General features: G+C 34.2%; 1 protein-coding gene across 2 annotated transcripts in view; it reads left to right on the top strand.

Annotated features, from left to right (window-relative positions):
* kl-2 (dynein heavy chain 2, axonemal kl-2) overlaps positions 1–19,739 on the top strand; it is a 105,748-nt gene that overhangs the window by 51,555 nt on the left and 34,454 nt on the right. For both annotated transcript variants that reach the window (XM_072522064.1, XM_072522063.1), the window contains exons 27-38: positions 2,474–2,765; positions 3,266–3,564; positions 6,155–6,357; positions 6,620–6,805; positions 8,058–8,314; positions 8,626–8,792; positions 10,481–10,660; positions 10,724–10,953; positions 13,153–13,463; positions 14,484–14,752; positions 18,109–18,393; positions 18,708–18,889. In XM_072522064.1, the coding sequence (XP_072378165.1) occupies positions 2,474–2,765; positions 3,266–3,564; positions 6,155–6,357; positions 6,620–6,805; positions 8,058–8,314; positions 8,626–8,792; positions 10,481–10,660; positions 10,724–10,953; positions 13,153–13,463; positions 14,484–14,752; positions 18,109–18,393; positions 18,708–18,889 (2,861 nt within the window). The remainder of the gene's footprint in view (positions 1–2,473; positions 2,766–3,265; positions 3,565–6,154; positions 6,358–6,619; positions 6,806–8,057; positions 8,315–8,625; positions 8,793–10,480; positions 10,661–10,723; positions 10,954–13,152; positions 13,464–14,483; positions 14,753–18,108; positions 18,394–18,707; positions 18,890–19,739) is intronic.

Genomic DNA, 19,739 nt, shown 5'->3' with positions numbered 1-19,739 from the left:
ACGCTATCCTAATATTAGGCGACTTTCCTCTACCTTCACTGACGGCGTATTTTTCTAATTCTCTAGGAAGTAATGAACGTACGGCGGATTAAAATATATTGATATATCAAAAGCCGATCATTTTACAACGGATTAAATTCAATATTTCAAAAACCATTTTATTTAAAAAACTTTACAAATAATTTCAGGTTTCCAGCCTGGAGATAAAGCAGGTCATGAAGTTAAAAATTATTTCTGGTTTTGGTGAAAAAAATCATTTAAAATCGATTTTAGAAGCATCAGGATAATTTTAACCTGGTCGAATCTCACTGGGAAATAAAAATTGATCTGTTCAGGAATTTTCTACAACGATTTGTTTACAAATATTAGATTTTTTACATTTATTTTAAGAACCATAATATATATTTTACTTTACAAACAAACTTTAGAGTTCCAGCCTGGAGATAAAGCAGGTCAGGAAATTATTGGAAATTATTTCTGGTTTTGACAGTCTAAATTTTGGCTGAGGCGTTACTTAAAATTTTAAAATTCCATTTAAAATCTATTTGGCAACAGAATAATTTTCTTCTTCTTCTTCTGGTTCCTATCCGTTTCGGATATTGGAAATCATATTGGCAATCATGACCTTGCTCGTTGCGACTCGAAACAGCTCCGTTGAGGTTTTCTTAAACAATGTTCTTAAATTCCGCAGCCATGATATTCTCCTTCTACCGGGTCCCCGCTTACCTTTGACTTTACCTTGCAATATAGACTGCAGCAGGGAGTAACGGTGCTGATTTCTCATAACGTGTCCCAGATATTGCAATTTTATGCGTTTGATCGTAAACACAATCTCTGGTTCCTTCTTCATTTTTTCTAGAACTTCCTTGTTCGTGATCCTTGCTGTCCATGATATTCTCAGCATTCTTCTATAAAGCCACATCTCAAATGCTTCAAGTTTTTTAATAGTGGTGTCTGTAAGCGTCTATGCCTCCGCCCCGTACAACAACACAGAGAAAACATAGCATCTCAAATGTCTCATTTTTGTATCTAGGGATGGCGCTCATTTTGTTAAAGACCGTTCTTGCCTTTCCTATGCGGCACTTTATTTCCTGTACATTGCTCCACTGTTCGTTTATAATAGTTCCCAGGTAGTAATACTGTTTTACTCGCTCTATCTGCGTCTCATTAATGTAAAGATGAACCTCATTTATATTCTCCTTGCTGATAATCATTTGTTTCGTTTTGTGGGTATTAATGTTTAGTCCGTACTGTTGACTGTACTCGTTTATTCTGTCCATTAGCCTCTGAAGTCCCTCTAAACTATCTGCTATCACCATGGTGTCGTCGGCAGAATAATTTTAATCTGATGTAACTCTCTCTTGGAAATAAAAATCGACCTGTTTCAGGATTTTTCTACATCAATTTATTTCCGAATAATAGATTTTTTACATTTATTTTATGCACCATAATATATATTTTACATTACAAAAAACTTCAGTGTTCCTGCCTGGAGATAATGCAGATCACTAAGTTGGAAATTATCGCAGACCGGTGATTTGTGAAAATAATTATTCTGGTTTTGACAGTCTAAATTTTGACGGAGGCGATACCCGAATTTTTAGAATTATCTTTAAAATTTATTGCGGAAGTAACAGAATAATTTTAAGCTGGTATAACTCTCACTATGCAATAAAAATTGACTTGTTTCAAGATTTTCTACATTTATTTTATTCAACATAATATAATTGACTAACACAAAAAACTTCAGTGTTCTAGACTGGAGAAAAAGCAGGTCATGAAGTTGGAAATTATTTCTGGTTTTGACAGTCTCAATTTTGGCGAAAGCGTATCCGAATTTTTAAAATTCCGTTTAAAATCTGTTGTAGACGCAACAGAATAATTTTAACTTGGTATAACTCTCACTGGAAATAAAAATTGACCTGTTTCAAGATACTTTCGTTAAGCGATTTGTTTCCAAATAATGGATTTTTACATTTATTTTATGGATCAAAATAATATTATAATATAAAATAGTAACGTCTATTACGTAGTTATAAAATTGTGGCTCTGAAAAGAAGCGTTTTTTATATTTAGAAGATAATGTATTAGGACTACTTAAAACTTGTATATTTAGTAACAGCTTTGGTACTTTCACTGACGGCGTGTTTGGCGTATTATCCAAGAAGTATTAAAGTTACGGCGGTTTGAATTTCTCTGCTTGTAATTGTTGAACGTTTATTATAATGAGCTAAACGGGAAGCTTCAGTAGCAATTTATTTAAAAATATCATTTACACAACAGTTGATGATACTCGTAGCTTTACTCGAAATACTAGTATCAGGATGCACTTGTCTCAATACTTTATACCTGTAAATACAGTAATCTACTGAACATTCAAAGAGACACAGTGTTGTGTTTCAAAAAAATTCTATTAAGTATTGTACATTTTTTTATTATATTATATCCCACCAGACTGTTTAAAATGTTTCAGCCAATTCCCATCGCCACCATCAAAGTACTACAGCTCTACGAAACAAAAAACTCCCGTCACTCAGTTATGATACTCGGAAACACGTGTACTGCCAAAACAGTTACGTGGAAAATGTTGCAAGGAGCTAACAGGATACTGAAGAAGCAAAATAAGCCTGGATTTAACAACGTCGAGGTGTTTCCTTTGAATCCAAAGGCGTTAAATTTGGCAGAACTGTACGGTGAATACAATTTAGCGACAGGCGAATGGTTGGATGGTTGTATCAGCGCTATTATGAGGCAAACTTGTCAAGGTAAGATTACAAATTGGTTTTTAGTTGTATAGTACCAGGAATATTATAGATTTTATACATTCTATACAAGAATAGAATGAAAATTCGATACGAATGGATGATTCTGTATGCAAGCATCAGCAAGTCGATATAGTTTTCATTATAAGGAAGTAACTAACTACATTTTCTTTATGACTTGATTTTTGATGTAGATTTTTTTACACCTTGAAACATACTACGTAATTTTTTAGGAATTGCTTTCTATAAAATCAGTGTTGTTATCATACGCAATATTTTCAACAACATTGTCCCACGGACGCCACATCACTATTCAAAATAATTAAATTTCAGCAAACAACACCTGATACTCCACTAAACGAACTGCTTTCCAACTAAAACGCTAAGCACGTACATCCAGTCGGTTATAAAAAAGATAAGATAAGGTGGGATCAAATTTCTCCGTATTTATAGCGTTCTACAATGTATTTTACCGCGACATATATAGCAAATCTATTTTTCAGACGAAAGCCCAGACGAAAAATGGATTCTTTTTGACGGTCCCGTGGACGCCGTGTGGATTGAAAACATGAACAGTGTGATGGACGACAACAAAGTACTTACTCTTATCAATAGCGATAGAATAACGATGCCGGAACAGGTGTCTTTGTTATTTGAAGTTGGAGACTTGGCAGTTGCTTCTCCCGCCACTGTCAGCAGATGCGGAATGGTCTACAACGACTACAAGGACTGGGGTTGGCAACCTTACGTGACTTCGTGGGTTAAGAGTAAAGCGTCCTATGGAAATGAATTTATGGAAAGGGTAAGTATTCTTGGTTTATTAAAACACAGGAAAAATGGCTGAATGTAAGACTCTTTTTATTGATATCAAACAGAATTTAAAAATTTTTCGCCTTTCGTAAAATTGTTAGAGATTTCTTTTGTTAAGCAATATGCATCTTTGAAGATTTATCAAAACAGGCTGAATACCTGACTGTCAATTTTACAGATATAGCTTCAGCAATATGGCCGCTACCAACTGTCAAAGTTCGGAATTTCCTATTGGAAGACCCTGTATATTTAGTTCATTTCGTTACGGAAATTATCTCACTCTATCGGAAAACACTCCAAATAAACTTTTATTTACAATAACAAAGATTTCAGTTACAATTTAATCTAATATTATTCAGATTAAAAAAAGGTGGTTTTGCGATATTTTCTTTATAATAAATACACTTGCTGAATTTTGTTGTTCTAGTACGTCGCAATTGGTGTTGCAAGGTATCACCATATGGGACGTAAGGGCCTGGCAAAGTATGGCCACTTATTCACTCCGACGGTGCCTTACAGAGGGACTTCGACCAGTCTATTCGAAATACCCTCTGCGTATCTTCCATCTTTGGTGGATAGTCGACATTTCTCACATGGGAAATAAATGAAATACAGTTTAGGAGGTCCACAAGGTCCAGCCACAGAGTCTAAATGTTCGGAGAACCGGAGCAGAGCTCCGACATCGGACTCCAAAGGTACAGAAGACATTTGGGAGCCGAGCGAGAGCGATGCATTGTCTCGGTGTTCTTTGCTGTGGGTTGGATTTCTTTGTTTGATGTTTTCGTATCCTGCTATAGGTTTTTCACCTCTTCAGGACGTGGTTTGTTTCGTTTGGTTGGTGTTTTCTTTCTCTGGCCTTGTGGGTTCCACTGGTGGTTGGTTTCGTGGACTTGTCATCAGAGGAGCGTCCTAGACAATCAGAGCGAAACGGTTATTGGTTAACGGTCCTTTTTAGAATTATTTGTGCTAAAAATATGTTTATGATTAAGTGAATTTATATGTATATAATTTGTTATTAATAAATGTAGTGTGTTGCAGATCGCGTGGGCAACTGTGGCTGTAGGTTTCAGTATATTTTGGTCTCTGAAGTTTTGGCCACGGATGGTTTTGATTGTGTAACTCCTGCTCAGAGAGGAGAGCCTCTCATTGATGGGCTGGATATTCGACAGATGATGAATAAGGGCGAAGGGGTAATGGCGTCGTTTGTTGTTTACTCTACACAGGATTCCTCTTTCCAGTTCAATGAATGTTCTGTATGTGTGTATAAGTGTACGTGGGTGTGTCCTTCCGAACTTTCCATAAAGAGCATTGAGTAGACCGACTCTGCTCCTGGCCTTGTTACAGACTATGTTCAGATCGGTCCTCCATTTTAGTGTGTGTGTAAACACCACACCGAGGTATTCAATCTGGTCGCGGAGATGTAGTCGGTCCCCCAAAGGCTAAGGTCGTTTCTTCCGGTTATGATGGATGTGATAAGTCTGCTGCGACTGAGGTGTGTAAAGAGAATCATTTGTGTTTTATTTGAGTTAGGTGTTACTCTCCATCTCCTACACCACCTGTCGACTAGGTTAAGGTGATTTTAAGTACACCCAAGTACTGTGAATACGTCTCGTGATGTTTTTACCACAGCAGTATCGTCTGCGTAGAGCAAAGTGGTTGTTTTGGTGTATTGTGTGTTGGGAAAGTCACTATTGTATTTTGTGTATAATATGGGTGCCAACACTGAGCCTTGTGGTACTCCTGCTGTAGGAGTAAAAGAGTCGGAGAAATGATCTCGCACTTTCACCGTGATTAGACTTTGACAGACATATGCATGGATAAGTCTACCGAAGGAGAGGGGAAGGCTGATGTTCAACAGTTTCTTGGCCAGTCCAGCCGAGAGCCGAAAATGTCGCATATTTATATATTTCTATAAAGCATTTTTAGATCACTCGGCCAATAGAAAAATCGGAAGATGTTTTAAGGCGGGGTGTTGATCAGTCCACGACTAAGGCTCCCGGATGACAAAGGTCCCATAATGTTCGGTGCTAATAGACGGTAACTTCTTAATCAATTTGCATGATCGAATATACTGTTTTGTTTTAAATAATATAGAGAATCGATGACACTTGGTTTGGATCAGAAGTCTTTTATTTGGGGGTTATTCGGTTTTTTTATGCATCATTTTGTGGGTACGCTCCTTGCCTATTCAAGTGCATCTGCTGGTGGTCTTTATATATAAAGACAAAGCTTTAATAGTTTAAAAACTGTATTTATAATTACTAGTTGCATCTCTACAGAAAAAGAGGCCAACATATTTCCTGTTTCGTTTTATATTTCCAGGCCATATTTTCTATAATATTTTCCTATTATCCTTCACCAATGTTCGTATTAAAATGGTATAAAACAATACTGAGCTTGTGTTTTTTAGTAGATGCTATAGAATTTTTCACTATATTCTTCGTCATAGTCGTGTGTAGGTGCTTACTACTGTTGATTTCAATTGTATTATTAATATACTGTTTGAGAATAGAGACAGTCTGTTGAAACTCTAGAAAGCCGAAAAATAGTTTTTCCATTGACCAATAATCATAATTTTGTAGATGACAGATCTGTTCACAATTTACGTCAAGCCCATTCTTGAATTTAAACGACTTAACTGCGAAGAGAATGTACAATGTGCAGAGCTAAACTTGGTCATTTCCTGCTGCAATCTTCTGAATATTTTTATGAGCAAACAATTTGGATTTAACCCGAAGAACGAAGAAAAGTTTTACGATGCAACTAAAAGTTGGTTTTTGTTCTGGTATGTATTGTTTCGAAGCTATAGTAGAGTATGAAAAATGTAAACACCAAAATCATGAGAAATGATAATTGAGTTTTAACGACACTGTTGCCAGGTTGTTGTGATTACAGATAATTTATCAACTTCTATATTAATATTTCATATACAGTCAAATAGTAATAGAATGACGGAATTGTTAATAATAATTTTGGGAGCCCAAAAAATATGCAAAAGTGTTTATTATTCCTATCAGCCCTAAAACCACCCTCCTATATTTTTTTAGTGTCATATGGTCCATTTGCAGTACGACGGATGAAGAAGGTAGAAAAAAACTGGACGCTTATATACGGGAACGTGAAAGCGTTTTTCCGATTAAAGACACCATATATGAATATTTTGTTGAACAGCCAACGTTTGGTTTTACCGCTTGGTCAGAGAAATTGCCGTATGGATGGCGATACGAACAAGGGTAAGACAGTTCCACCACACAACCATAGAGAGAATATTGTTTTCCATAAAAAATAAGTTTTTTGTTTTTTAAATACAGTCAGTCAGATAAATATTAGATTGACTGGAACTATCTTCAATAAATCGACATAAATTCTAACATTCGCTAATGATTTCGTTATACTGGCCGAAAGTATGTGAAACATAGAGCAGTGTTTTATGAAAGTTCACGAAGCAAGTGAACTAGGTCTTGCTGTAAACGAGGGAAAAATCAAATATATGTTGTTTGCTAAAAACTCTTAAAATGTTCGACAGAACATCCAAATTACCAACTGTAATATTGGGCAAGTCAAATGATTCATATATCTTGGATCGCTAGTAAACACAACAAACACGACAAGTGACAAAATAAAAAAAACGCAAACTAATAGCAGACAAAACTCTTCATATTCTTCAGACACATCCAAGAAATACAAACTTAAAACGTGCAGTAAACCTTAACATTTGCAAGAACTTAATAACACCGGTTTTGGTAATATGGGGCTGAAACATGGACTTTATCGCAAAACAATGAGAGCTTTATTCCAAAACGAAGCATTGCTAGGATATGAGATAATAAGTACACGAAGAGATTGATATTCTCAACCCCAGAGGGCATAAGAATTATGGTACGACCGCATAGAATATTGATTGATAATGTGGAAGAAGACCTATAGATTCTAAGGGTCAGAAGTTGCTAGGAATCAATGGAAGTTGCGACTTCTCTGCGAGCAGGCCGAGATTTTCAAAGAATTGTCAAATCAATTATAATGACGATAAAAATGCTGAAAGACGTTTGAGATTTAGTTTAGTTTCGCCAAGTAAGAAATTTTCGGATTTCCTCTATAATAAATGGCGTTATAACGTCTATATATAATTATTTTTATAATTATTCTATTATGACGGGAGAGATTTATTTTAAATCCAGAGCTACCACAATAGTCGCTCTGAGGAGACCTAATATGGTATAATTACAGACTTAATACTTATAAGCGGATGGCAGGAGCTCTGCATTGGAATTAAATATCAAAAGTCTCTCTGCTTTATTGATTTACTCAAGTTCTTGGGTACTAAAAAGTAATTTGCGAAGAATATTTGCCCTGGTGGATCAATAGGTCGTGGATTACAAATTGTAGATTCCCCTTGTCAGCTAATTTATCATCTGTCTATTTTGTATATTGTAAATTAATAATAATGAGATAAATGGATATTTTAATCATCTCTTCTAATTCTAGATGTCCTTTCTACAAAATCACTGTTCCAACAGTCGACACCATACGATACGACTTTTTATTGAAATCTCTCTTGATTAACGGATATCCGGTACTGATGACAGGTCCTGTGGGCACTGGAAAATCTTCGGTTGCTCATTCTGCACTCGCTGCTTTGGACACTGAAAAATACACGATCCTAAATGTCAATATGTCAGCTCAAACTTCTTCAAACAATTTACAGGATTCTATAGAGAGTCGGCTCGAGAAACGAACAAAAGGTATGTATTTATTTGCATAACTAACAAAATAATAAGTAATTATTGTAGATTACAGAACATACCATTTAATTTAACCCTTATCGGGGCAACACATTTTACTTACGTAACCGGTCAACCCGGGCCCATTGGACCAATCTTGCCCGGATAAGGGTTAAATAAATACAAATAACTGCAAGTTCAAAAAGGGTGTAAATGTCTTGTTCTATTGTGTTACTTACAAAATATACGTGCAAGTCATAATTTTGTACAAGTCAATCACAGCTTTTCAAAAAAATAGCTTCAAGTTTATTACTTTTCTAATCCTTTTCTAGGGCATTATGCTCCACCACGAGGTAAAAAACTGGTATCATTTTTGGATGATATGAATATGCCCGCCAAAGAAACGTACGGTTCCCAGCCTCCTTTGGAACTTCTACGACAATGGATCGACTATAGTTTTTGGTATGACAGGGCAAAACAGACAAGAAAATATGTCGAAGTAAATATAAATTTTAGATTCCTATTTTTTGTTGTTGTTTTTTGGTCTGTTCCAAGTTGATAAATTCGATTCATTGTACGACATTGACTCAATTGACTGGTGTTTTGATCTTTTTCTCTTATTTATTTTAAGCCCTGTTTATTTGTTTTGCTTATTTCTTTTTATTTTATTTTTTTTTTCTTGTTCTATTCAAGCATTTTTGATTTTCCTTGAATTAGTAATTTTTAATAATACTGACGTCTATGATTCTACTTTATTTATCGGTTTTCCCGGTTTGGGTATCATGATTAGTGAAGTTATTTTACGTTATTGCTGCGTATTTTATAGTCAAAATGCTGCATTTTTGAGATTTGTGATTTTAACGATGGTTTTCGTAGGTAATTGTTGAAATATTTCTCCAGTTATTAAGTCAAAATCCTAAGCCATTTTAGGATTGATATTGTTTTGAATTAGTCTGATTACTTCTTTGTATGTTTTATTATTCCTTGATCAATACTGTTAACTTCGGGTTCTGTATCCTCATCGTCGTCATTTTCGGCTTGGTATTCTTCTTCTTTAGTAAAAACCATTGAGAATATATATAAAGATAACATAGCTATGGTAAGATGTAAAGGAAAACTATCGCAACCTATCAAATATGAAACTGGCATTAGACAAGGAGATTCGCTGAGCCCATTAATATTTAATATGATAATGGATGAAATCATAAAGAAAGTTAAAAAAAGAAGAGGATATAGAATGGGAGAAAAGGAAATAAGGATAAAATGCTACGCCGACGACGCCATAATAACAGCCGAAAATGAAGATGACCTACAAAGAATAATTAAAGAATTCGAAGATATGGCGCTCATATACAACATGGAGATCTTAACTAAAAAAAAAAGCGATAGTGATATCAGCGGAACCGAGAAGATGTAAACTAGTCGTAAACAACAAAATAATAGAACAAGTGATGGAAACTGAATACTTGGGAATAAAACTGTCAAGCTACGGAAAAGTGGAAGAAGAAGTACAAAAACAAGTGAACATGGCAAACAGAGCAGCAGGATGTCTGAACAACACAATCTGGAGAAACAAATACCTCACAACGGAAACGAAAACCATAATAGAGCACAAGAGCAGATACGGCGAAAACACAAAGACTACTGGAAACAACAGAAATGAAAGTCTTACGAAAAATAACCAACCAAACTCTAAAAGACAGAGTAAGAAGTGAGGAAATACGATCGAGATGTGGTATAGAGAAAATAAACGCGTGGACCAAAAGAAGAAAAGTGGAATGGAATCAACACATCGAAAGAATGACAGAAAATAGAATAGTACGAATAGCAAGAGACAAATCGCCAAATGGAACAAGATCATTGGGACGACCGAGGAAAAGATGGTCAGACAACGTCAATTGAGGCTAAAAACCGAAGTAAAACAGGCATTTTGCCTATTTATAAAGTATGAAGAAGAAGATATTCTTCTTCTTCATGTATCTCATTTTTAAGAATACTGACGATCATTACTGCCTATTTTACTCTATATGTGGCAGTTCTGAAGAGTTCTATAGTTGTTTTTTCACACCACTGCTTTAAAATTTTCAACCAGGACGTGCGTCGTCTTCCCGGCCCTCTTTTTCCTTCAACTTTTCCTTATATAACCAACTTACCAATAAAAGAAATTTGAAAAGTTATTTATTGTAGATGATGCACGTGATAGGAGCTATGGGACCACCAGGTGGTGGCAGAAATGTAATATCAGAACGACTGCTCAGTTGCTTTAATGTTATCAATATGACGTTTCCTGAAGATGAAACATTATCAAGGATCTTTGGTACCATGCTTGGGCAACATTTAACAGATTTTGATGAGATGGTCAAATTGGTACGTACTAAATTTTTATAAAAAATATGATAAAGAGTACTGTCATTTTGATTCTTGAAATAGGTCGGAAGAGAAATCACAGAAACAACAATCGACCTCTACAAGAACGTTATCGTGAAGATGCTTCCAACACCAGCCAAAATGCACTATCTCTTTAATTTGAGAGATATTTCCAGAGTCTTTCAAGGAATGTTGCGTAGCCATAAAGACTATCAAAATGACAAATCTACGTTGCTCAGGCTGTGGATACACGAGTGCTACCGAGTGTTTTATGACAGACTGATCGATGAACAGTAAGTTTTAACTTTAATTGAGGTAATAATTAAATTTAATCAGTTAGATATATGTATTAAGAATTATACTTTTGTATTTTTATTATTTATTAATGATAATGGTATGGGAACGTATACGTTAAATAAGAATGGTTCTAAAAGTTTAAGGAGCATCTAAAAATCTCGATCACCTGAGGAAATTGTGCATACCTAAGTTATGATTCCACTCTATATACAGTGTGACCCATTTAGATTGGAAACACCCCTATAAAATTTGAAGTTGTTAACCGATTCTTAACCAAATTTTTTTTTAATGTCATGTAATAAAAGTTCTATTGCGGGACAAAATATGAAATATTTAGTTAAATTTTCAGGGCATTCTACGATACTTCTCCTTCGTCGAAAATGGAGAATTTGTATTAGCGATTTTTTTATTAAAAAAATTTCTACGCCACTGGATTTAGAGTGGCTTCAAATAGACAAAAATTTCATTAAGATATATTTAATAATAACAAACTTATGACAACTTAAAATTTTAAAACTCACTAAGAAAAAAACACTCTGTATTAACGTTAAAAAAACACTTTGTATTAACAGAAACATGGAAACATAATTTTAGTTTAAATCCTAGTTGCCTCTACCAATCCACCATCTAATTGGATACATTTGTCGTAGCGTTTATGAATATTTCTAATTACATTTCTTAGTTGTTGGGGAGTAATTTTTGCACATGCCTGTCGAATTCTTGTACGAAGTTCGTTTACGTCTCTTGCACGGGTTTGGTAAACTTTTTGTTTGATAACTCCCCAAAAAAAGAAGTCTAAAATTGTGAGATCTACGGACTACCCCGGCCTATCCAACGGTTCGGAAAATTTTCATTTAGTCAATGCTTCACGGTTCTGTCATAATGAACAGAACACATATAACTGGATATAAAAATTTAATCGGTCATTAATTGGGAGCTCATGAATAGCATCCCACAAGTCGGTGTTTAAAAATTCTAAAAAGTTCTGTGAGTTCAAGTTTTCTTCAAAAAAAAAGGACCAATAACTCGCTTGTTCAGTATACCACACCAGACATTGATTTTTGAGAATACTGGCTTTTACAGTTTATTAACCAATGGGGATTATCTGCTGTCCAATAGCGACAATTCTGTGATGATACTACTCGTTTTCTAGAAAATTTATATTGTTTAAATATTCCCCTTGGGCCCATAAACAATATTCTAAACGTTTTGCCTCGTCGCCTTCTTGTAATGTGTGTAAAAATTTTGGTTTGAAAGGTTTAATATTATTTACCTTACGACATCGCCGAATACTCTCTCGAGGCACATTCAAATATAAACTGGCATTAGGGTTATTTCTGAAATGATCTAAATTTCTTTTTTTTAAATTAGTTTTGATACTGCACCATGTTCATTAAATATTCTATTTATTTTGTTTACCGTACCGCAGCTAATATTAGGACGATCCACATGTCTGTCAAAACAGTAATATCGTTGTCATGGCAACTGAGATTTAAGTTGTAGCATGTAAAGTTAATAACAATGTAAGTGCGTTACTTGCATTAAATTTTTATGCTATTTTAAACATTTTTTTGTCTAGTAGTGGTTTATTATTAAAATTATTTGAAAAATAATTAGTTTTATGGTTATCTGTTGATACAGGGTGTTCTTGTTTGACTCGTAGCTTAGTGTTTTTTAAAATTTTAAGTTATCATAAATTCGTTATTAATAAATATATTTTAATGAAATTTTTGTCATAGCTATTTGAAGCCACTCTAAATCCAGTGGCGTAGAATTTTTTTTAATAAAAAAATCGCTAATACAAATTCTCCATTTTCGACGAAGAAAAAGTATCATAGAATGCCCTGAAAATTTAATTAAATATTTCATATTTTGTCTCACAATAGAACTTTTATTACATGACATTAAAAAAAATTTGGTTAAAATCGGTTAACAACTTCAAATTTTATAGGGGTGTTTCCAATCTAAATGGGTCACACTGTAGAAGATCGAAGAGTACGTAGCATTTTAGTAAATGAACTTTTATTTTTTTCTTAAAAGCTTTAAAACCAAAACATAGTGCAGACTATATACAAAGGTCTCTTAGATTTTTGAGTGAAAAGGTGTTCAAGTCCAAATATTTTTTTTGAAATCTACTTCTATATACTGGTTGTATATTTTGTTTAACTTATTAACTATTTTAATTCTTTTTGTAGCGATCAAGAATGGTTCACTAATCAAATGAACGAACAGTTAGGCCGTCATTTTGAACTGCCGCTACACAGCCTCTGCCCCCAAAAACAAATACCAGTCTACGCGGACTTCGTGAATCCGTACCAGGTGTACGAAGAATTCACCGATTTTACAGTTTTGAGACAGTTCCTCGATCAACAAATGGAAGACTACAATGTGTCTCCAGGTGTTGTTCGGATGAACTTGGTTTTGTTTAAGGATGCTATTGAGCATATTTGCAGAATAGTCCGGGTTATTTCTCAACCGAGGGGCAATATGCTGCTTATAGGGATAGGTAAGTGATACATCGACTTCTACTGGATTTGAGGTCAAAGGATCTTCTTGTTCTTCTCATAGTTTTTTCCAAAAAATAGATCAAAATCCTTGAAGCTTCGTACATAGGTTCTTCTTAATGTAAGGAAAAATTTTATTGAATTTTGAGTTAATATGTCTTCTGATTTTTCTCACATTCTTATGCCTTTACTTTTTCTTGAAGCAAAAGTTCTAGTCTTGACAATACATAAATTCCTCTTGATTTAAAGAAGAACCCTGGTGAATTTGAGGTCAGCATGTCTTCTTCTTCTCCCAATATTCTTATGCTATTTGTTTTTCTTCAAATAATTATTCTATTACTCTTTCCTCCAATTAACTATTGTTACGCCATTTCTTTTTGTCGAAATAAAAGTTCTAGAATCCTAAAATTTAGTAAAGTATATTTCACGAATTCGTTAAACAGTCGACAGCCACTGCAATTGAATTAAAAAAAAAATCCTTATATAATCTTTTTTTACATTACTTTTTTACATATTTTTCCCTTTTTTTTTTGTTCAACATTAAAGACATTTCCATGTTAATTAACAAGTTTGTAAACAACAAATTTTACTTTATTTTGTTAGACAACTATAAGATACCTCTTAAAAGACACATGATAATTTAATAATTATATCGGTCTTAGATTTAATTTTTACGTAATTACTTATTTATTTAAATAAATAATTAAAAAATTTTTTGGTACGCATCTGCAAAATTGATGAGTGTAATATGATTTCGTTGAAAAGTTATCGTTAAGGGCTTCGTTAAGTGCGATGTTGCTAAGTAATCACCTTCAATTAAAAATTGTTTAAGTATAATCCAAAATAACTGCGAATTCGTAAAATATACTTTATTATAAACTTTACACATGGAAATGTCATTAATGAATGTCCTGTTGTGGAAACGGCTAAAATTCCCACACAAAACTTTTATAAAAGGATTCTAGAGACACTACGAAATGCATCTTTGATTAATTAACAAATTTCTTTATAAATTTTTACAGGTGGTAGTGGTCGAACGTCCCTAACAAGAATCGCCGCGTATATCTGCGAGTTCGGTACTTTTCAAATTAACATAACGAAAAATTACAAAGTTTTCGATTTAAAAGAAGACTTGAAGAATCTCTACGCCTTAACAGGTGTGAACTTGAAACCTCAGGCGTTTATATTTAACGATACTCAAATTACGGTCGAAAGCTTCTTGGAAATTATTAATAATATGCTTAGTAGCGGCGAAGTTGCCAATTTGTACAAACCAGACGAATTTGAAGACGTAAGTATTTATGATAATAATGCAGAGTGTTTTTTAAAACATTGGAAAGGTTTTATTTTATTTCTTGGACAATGTGGAATCTAAATTCACTTTCCTAAATATAGTATCGCTCGATTTGTGACATACATAAGGTTCTTGAACTTCTAAGTGGACTCCACCTCATTCCAAGACTTTCTTTGACCTCTTATCTCGTCCATGATGGATCTTCTCCAATCTCCAAGTTTGTATTGGGCGACCTCTTTTTCTTCTTCCTTGGAGATTCCGCTCTAGAGCAATCTTTGTAATACTGGAATTATTTTTTCTGAGTGTGTGACCAATCCAACCCCACTTTCTGGACTTTATTTGATGTTCTATCCTTTTTTGTTCGGTCAGGTGTAATAGATCTTCGTTTTTGATGTTAGGCCAGAAAATACGAACAATTCGTCGTGGATATTTATTAATAAAGACCTGCAGTTTATATGTAAGGGTTTTTGTCACTTTCCAGGTTTCACATCCGTAGAGTAGAGCAGACATAACATTTGACTGGAATGTGCAGATATTTGTCCTTGTAGTATACTCGCCAGATCTTCAAATAGGGTTGAGCATGCTGAATGCTTGTTGAGATTTTCGTATCCTCATACGAATATCGTCTTCTGTACCTCTGCTTTCTGTTATGACACTTCCAAGATACGTAAAGTTTTCACATTTTCAATCTGCATGTTGTTGATAGTAAATATCGTATTGTTTCTTGTATTTACTCTCATGGATTTGGTTTCACTAATTGATTTTCAAACCTACTTTATTGGCTTCAGTGGAAAGTGTTTCAAATTGATTAGTCACATTGTCAATCCATTGTATCCCTCTTGTGTCGGAGTCTAGTTTGGAGAGAACATCTGCTATGTTAAAAAGAAACGGAGAAAGCACGCATCCCTGTCTGACCCCAGTAAGTATGTCAAATTCGTCGCTGTTGATTCCATTGTGTGTCACGCTGCATTTCGCCTCAGTGTACAGTGACTTTATAATGGAAATTATTTTATGCGGGATATTTCTTAGCTCTAAAATTTTCTATAAAGCAGCATGAGATAAGCTGTGAAAGGCACGCTCGAAGTCAACAAAAACCATTTATAGTGTGTGTTCCATTCAACCGATTGTTCCAATATTACCCTCACAGTATTAATGTGGTCTGTGCAGGAGGATTCTGGTCTAAAGCCTGCTTGACCAGCGCGAAATGCAATCTTGTTTGTTAATCTTTTAAGTATGATGGTCGTGAAGATTTTATTTATTGCGGTAAGTAAGGTTATTGCTCTCCAATTTTTTCACAGTATGAGGTTGCCCTTTATTTGGAAGCTTAATAATTTTACCCCTTTTCCAGCCAGCTGGAATGCGGTTTGTTTCCCACACCTCTCGAATTATGGGGAGCAAAAGTTCAGCAGTGAGATGTGGATCAGTTTTAAGTATTTCGGCAGCAATGTTATCGATTTCCGGAAACTTGTTATTTCTCAGAAATTTGATAGCTGTTATTATCTCCGTGTTGGAAAGGGCCTCCCAAGATATACGCAAGTCTACATTTTGCGGGTTTTCGACAATTTCATCTGCGTTTTCCCTGGGCGTGCCTAGCATCTTTTGAAAATGCTCTTTCCATCTCTCTACTTAGTCATTTGTTGTAATAAGTAATTCGCCTGTTTTGGATTTTACAATGTTTGAACAGTTGGGTCCATTTTTTTGTTAGTCGTCTAGTAATTTGGTATAGCTCTCTAGTTCTATTAGTTCTATTGTGTTGTGCAGCTGTTTCAGCTTGTTTTGTCAGTTCTTCAGCCCAATTTCTTTTGTCTCTTCTTGCATTTCTTTTAACTGCTTTATTTTTTGTTTCATATTCTTGTTGTCGGTTCGCTCTTTCTTCCACAGTTCTTGTTTGCAAATATCTTTCTTTTGCTGTTTTCTTTCCTCGATAAGATTCCAAGTTACATCCAAGAATATATATATATATATATATTCATTCTTTTCTATGTTTCTCTTTTTAACTGTCAAAACATCTGCCAAATCTTCAAAGCTATTTACTTCACGTTCTCTTGGTTTGAGTGTGAGTTCCTTCCTAAACATATGTCGTTCTGGAGCCGTTTTTAATTTGTCTAGATTTTATGTTGGTCTGTTGGTGTTTCGCGTGATTTTGTTTTTTGCCATCTTAATTTTAATATTACCGATTACGAGATGATGGTTTACGATGTCTGCTCCTCTTTTATTACGTACATCAAGAAGAGACAATCTCCATCTTTTTGATATGGCGATGTGGTCTATTTGATTTTCTCTGTGTTCACCATTGCCCAACCATCTTATTTCTGATAGACCAACAAAGCTTAATTTATACCTATTTAATTATTTTACTGCTTGAGCTAGTTTAGAAATCTCATACAGAGTTTTAACATTCCAGCAACCAAATCCGGTTTGTTTCTACCAAAGTTTCAGTAATAAAATGAAATTTAAGATGGGTAGGTTATTGACCTTCCGCACCTGAGTCTGGTGCCGGGGCTGCCAACTGTAGCTTTCAGACAAGCCTCAGGGGGTAGTGGTCTTGGAGGTGGTAACGGCATTTCTTTTGTATGAGAAAGAAACACTCCAGAATTTCCCACTACCAGAGGCGTCCGACAACACTTCACTTGAGACAGTAGACGAGTATGTATACCTGGGACAATTAATACATAAATCTGGCTCCTTCCAGAAATCAACAAAAGAATGAAACTAGTTTGGACATCTTTTGGTAGAAATGCAGTTATATTCAAATCGAAGATGTCACTCCACTTGAAGAAAAAAGCATTCGATCAGTGTATACTACCAATCATGAAATATGGCTGCGAAACTTGGGCACTAAAGAAAGAGATAATATTGAAACTCAAAGTTACTCAAAGGTCAATGGAGCGATGCATGCTAGGTATAACAGAAAGAGATCGAAAAAGAATAGAATGGTTCAGACAGAAAACCAAGGTTACTAATGTAATCCATAGAATTAAATCTTTAGAATGGCAGTGGGCGTGATATTTAGCGAGAAGAACTGACAGTAGGTGGTCCACTAGAATCACACTGTGTTATCCAAGAAGACGTCCAAATTTAAGATAGGACTATGGCATAAGAAAACAAGCTGGCACAACATGGCACAGAAAAGCGAATTTTAGACAATCGTGGGCAGAAATGAAGAATGAATATGTAAGAGAGGCTGCACCATAATTGGCGCAGAATATGCTGAGAATGATGATGATAATTATGATATATATATATATATATATATATATATATATATATATATATATATATATATATATATATATATATATATATATATATATATATATATATATGACATTGTAATTGTTGTAAATTTTTAGGTAAAAAGGCAGCTGGAAGGTGCCATCAACAAATACAACATTTTACTCACGAATGAAGCGATCTACGAGTTTCTGGTAAGCAGAGTTAGGGCGAATATGCACATTGTCCTTTGTATGAGTCCCATCGGAGATGCTTTCAGGAACCGCCTCAGACAATATCCCGCTCTAATCAACTGTACCACCATCGACTGGTTTCAGGAGTGGCCACAAGAGGCTCTTCTAGAGGTGGCGAATAAATACATCGCCGACGTCAATTTTGTTCAAACGATAACTGGAGAAGAAGCGGTGAGTGTATATAACAGCGCTACAGCGCCTAGAGGCTCTTGAGAAGCGGCGAGTGCCTTTATTATTAATTATTTTATTAATATTTTAATTTTTAGCTGCAAAGTTATTAATTATTTTTATTTAATGTCTGTTCTTGCTCATCCTTAAATTTATCGTAACTGATGCTTTGTGAGCTTCTTAATGATAATAGTTTACAATTGAACAGATTATGCAAATACCCACATTATTGATTTATTAAAATTGCTGCAACATTTGACCAAACTGTGCTATAAATAATTTTCAAATATAGTATAAAAGTATTACTTGTTTCGCAGACCAAGAGACGAGATTCTTTGATCTTGACAACTCAAGATAAAATGCGCCAGGCAGTTTCAACAGTTTTTGCCACAATTCACGGTTCTGTAGCAGCGTTTTCTAAAAAAATGATGCGAGAAATTAAAAGGCACAACTATGTAACACCTACAAATTATCTGGAGTTGGTAGCTGGTTACAAAAAGTAAGTAAACTGAATTTTCATCTGTCACTCTTTTGAAGGTTTAACCGAAGACATGAGGCATTATATCAATTTATATAAATTTAAAGCAATTCATATCAATTTATAACAATATATATATATATATATATATATATATATATATATATATATATATATATATATATATATATAGTAAACTCTTAAATATTGGGGAAATCTGCAAGAAATACTCTAATGTGTATCAATTGTTTCGCCGAACGTTTTCGCCAAAGAGAATTAATTTGGCTTCTTCAGGGCTGAAAGAGAATAAATTACAATTAGCTACCATATATTATCTATTAAAACATTATTGATCTTACCGTAACTTAGAATTGTAGAGTTAGAATATTAAAAAACTTTGGTAAGATATTCTAACTCTACAATTCTAAGTTACGGTAAGATCAATAATGTTTTAATAGATAATATATGGTAGCTAATTATAATTTATTCTCTTTCAGCCCTGAAGAAGCCAAATTAATTCTCTTTGGCGAAAACGTTCGGCGAAACAATTGATACACATTAGAGTATTTCTTGCAGATTTCCCCAATATTTAAGAGTTTACTATTTAACTAATCTGCAAAGATTAAATTTCTTTTCTATATATATATATATATATATATATATATATATATATATATATATATATATATATATATATATATATATATATATATATATATCAATTTGTATATTGATATCATCCATCGAATTACGAATACCATCGAATTTACTATTGGGTTCTTTTCTCGTCTGTTCTGTACCACTATGCATTTATGTAGTTGGCTCAATAAAACACTTTTAGAACACTATTTGAAACACTATTTAAAACACT

This window comes from Diabrotica undecimpunctata, chromosome 2, assembly GCF_040954645.1.
Source record: "Diabrotica undecimpunctata isolate CICGRU chromosome 2, icDiaUnde3, whole genome shotgun sequence".
NCBI lineage: Eukaryota > Metazoa > Arthropoda > Insecta > Coleoptera > Chrysomelidae > Diabrotica > Diabrotica undecimpunctata.
The sequence above is the reverse complement of the archived record's forward strand: the minus strand, read 5'-3'. Positions and strand labels throughout refer to the sequence as shown.